This window comes from Vigna radiata, chromosome 9, assembly GCF_000741045.1.
Source record: "Vigna radiata var. radiata cultivar VC1973A chromosome 9, Vradiata_ver6, whole genome shotgun sequence".
Taxonomy (NCBI): Eukaryota; Viridiplantae; Streptophyta; class Magnoliopsida; order Fabales; family Fabaceae; genus Vigna; species Vigna radiata.
The window spans coordinates 91,818-95,058 of NC_028359.1; the positions used below are offsets into that span (position 1 = coordinate 91,818).

The 3,241-nt window shown below is 32.2% G+C and overlaps 1 protein-coding gene across 1 annotated transcript; it reads left to right on the top strand.

Annotated features, from left to right (window-relative positions):
• Nucleotides 1–1,711: 1,711 nt before the first annotated feature.
• LOC106773516 (transcription factor bHLH25-like) lies at nt 1,712–2,965 on the top strand. Its single transcript, XM_014660201.2, has 4 exons — nt 1,712–1,850; nt 1,954–2,268; nt 2,387–2,734; nt 2,807–2,965. The coding sequence occupies exons 1-4, from the start codon at nt 1,812–1,814 to the stop codon at nt 2,891–2,893; spliced, it is 789 nt and encodes a 262-aa protein (XP_014515687.1). The 5' UTR covers nt 1,712–1,811; the 3' UTR covers nt 2,894–2,965.
• The last annotated feature ends 276 nt before the right edge of the window (nt 2,966–3,241 follow it).

Consider the following 3,241-nt stretch of genomic DNA (forward strand, 5'->3'; position numbering starts at 1 on the left):
AATATGTTTCTTGAATATACAAAAATGTTAGATAATTGTAGTAGTAGAAAGAGTGTATAATTTTTATAAAAAATTGTAAAGGAAGAGTTTATTATAGTTTTGTTGTCATAAAATTATATAAAAAATTACAAATTTCATGAGAAAAAAATTTATATTTTTCAAAGATTATTTTCATATTACATATAATTAAATATAATTCTAAATAAATATTTCTTATTTATATTTAAAGATTCTCATCACATATATTTAATAAGAACTTTTTGCAGTCTGAAAAGGTGCTATCATCTTGATGAAAGGGGGTCCAACCCTTCTGCTATTGTAAATCTGCTTTCATAGGGTACCTTTTTCTTCATAATTCATGATCTTTTTTAAACAGTTATGCTATACTATACACCTATTCTGTCACCTATATTACATTCAAATAATCCAAACATTACCATACTTTCCACAATTAATTTTTTATTTTCTTAATTTCTTTTTTAATTAATAATCATAAATATATATAATATGGTAAATCTTATTGTCTGATTCTTCTACACTATGTAATATAGGAAGAAGAAGAAGAAGAAAAGTAATCCTGAAAGAGAAATAATGATTATCATAATTTATGAGAAGGTACATGCAATGCAATGCAGTACATGAATTCTGTCATTAATTTCAGCTGTAAGTTCCATTTATTTCATTCCCTATGTCCTCAACTCAATCACATCTGTCATCAATGCAATACTCTGTCTTATGCTATGGACACATCCAATATTCTACCAACCCTTTTTACTATTTTCTTTCTCACATTCTCACGTCATCTCTGTTTATTCTGCCTCCAACTTAGCCTTATTTATTACTCAATCACTTTAATAAATCTATTCACCAACTTAAATTTCTTTATTCATCCATCTTTTTTTAATATAAATATAAATATAATTGGATGCCTCTCTTACCTAAATTATCTTTTATATGGCTATGTAATTACCTAAATTAACTTTGTGATTTCTTTGATCACCAATTTTGAAGATAAAAAGAAAAGAGGGACTGTGGTGATTGCTTATTTTTAATCATGGTAACTCTTTTTCTTGTTTTTTTTAACCGTATCATAACATACTTTTATATTCCTTTAATACACAGTATAAGAATAAAATAATCATAAATCAGTAAAGATAGTAACAAATAAATATAAAATATGTGTTAAAGTGTCATTTATTTTTTGCAATAATAGAAGTAAATTTTAAGTCTAACTCAACTTCACAAAACCCACTTATAGAGTAAAGTTTACATCTATTTATATACTATGAATTGACCTTATCTTTAGTTGACGTGAGACTTCCAAAACATAGACGGACTTCGAACAATACTTCCCACCTTAACATCACGTAAGACATGCAATTTTTCTGCTTGTTTTGTTTCTGTGTTTCTTCATCTACTACTTCCCATCTACTACATGTAAGACATGTATGACAATCTTTCTTCGAGCAGAGGATACATACAAAGATAGAAAACTGCCATACCACGTGGATGTTTTCATTTACTTTTTCTTTTGTCCATACTCTTCTACTGTGTATCACGTCTTACGTTATGTTATGTCCCAAACCCAACCTGCCAAACAGCTTTTTCCTCCGTCGACAACTCAGAGTCATTTACCATATCATTAGATGCTCCATCATCCAACGGTTCACATCCAGTATATATAATCTCTCACTGCACATTATCTTCACTTTAATACATCTTTATCATAACCATCCATTAAAAATAAATCCATAAAATATGGTTGGTTTTGAAGCATTAATTCTTGAAGCACCAAGAAAAAACACAACCACATGATGGAGGACTCGTGGCAAAACTGGCTCTCTCATTTGGTAATTACTCATCATTTCATAACATGTTGTTTGTTTGGATCGATCGATGTTTAGCTAGTTAACCTGTGCTGTTGGTTCATGAATTGTTTATTTGTGTTTAAAGGGAACGAGTGAAAACTTTGGCTGCACCACCATTGATGAGATGCTGTGGTTGAATAGTACTTGGCAGGGATGTGATAGCTCCAATAATGAGGTAGCATGTATGGAGTTAAAAGATGAACAGTCAGAGTGTTGTTGGAGTAAAAGGGGTGTGGAGAAGCATCAGGATTTGGAGGCAAAGGGAAGGGAGAAGAAAAGAACAAAAAGGGCAAGAACCTCTTCTGAGATAGAATATCACATCGTCTCAGAGAGAAAAAGGAGACAGAATATAGCAGAGAAATTCATAGCACTCTCAGCTACCATACCTGGCTTGAAGAAGGTATCTATCTATCTATCTAATCTTTGTTACATGTATCTATCTATATATCTATGTTATTCAATCCTTATCCATGGTGTCTACCTTCTCTCAAATACGGCACAACAACCTTTGACTATAGATAGACAAGGCATCAATCCTTGGAGAAGCCGTAAAGTACATGCGACAACTCCAACAACGCATAGCAGAGTTGGAAAAAGCGAGCAATAATAACAGTGTAAAGTCGTTTATCATAGCCAAATCACACCTTTGTTCAGCATCATGTGAAGCAAATTCTACCATTGAAATGCTCCCTGAAGTTGAAGCAAGTGGGTTAGAGAATGAAGTGCTGATTAGAATCTACTGTGAGAAACGAAAGGACATCATGCTAAACCTAATGACCCTTCTAAAAGGTGTTCATCTCTCAGTAACCAGTAGCAGTGTACTGCCATTTGGAAACTCTCTTCTCAACATTGTCATTGTTGCTCGGGTAAGCCATTTCATTTGTGCTGTAGGATTCACAATATGATAATTTGAAATTATAAATATTGCCATAATGCAGATGAGTGAGGAGTTCAACTTGACGGTGACTGAGTTGGTTAAGACGTTGAAGCAGAATCTTTCGATGTTTTATGGTGTAACTGAGTGATCGAGTTCTCCAATGTTTGTTCATTGAATTGAAGTTCTCACGTAATAAATGATGTCACTGTTTCTTTTTTAACGTTGATTTCTTCGAAATGCTACAACACCATGTCGCGAGATGGAACAAAAAGAAGGAAAAGACCAACTTCAAACTAGATTCAAAGCTAGATCCATAATAAAGCTCTAATACTGCAAAACTTTTATCAATGGCGACAGAAAAAGAATACATTACCGACGATGATAATTTATCAGAAACAGTCAGAGATAGTATAGTAGTCCGTATTATCGACGATTTACTCATATTCAGAAAATTATCTGTAAAATATTTATTTTTAATATTTATCGACGACTTTTC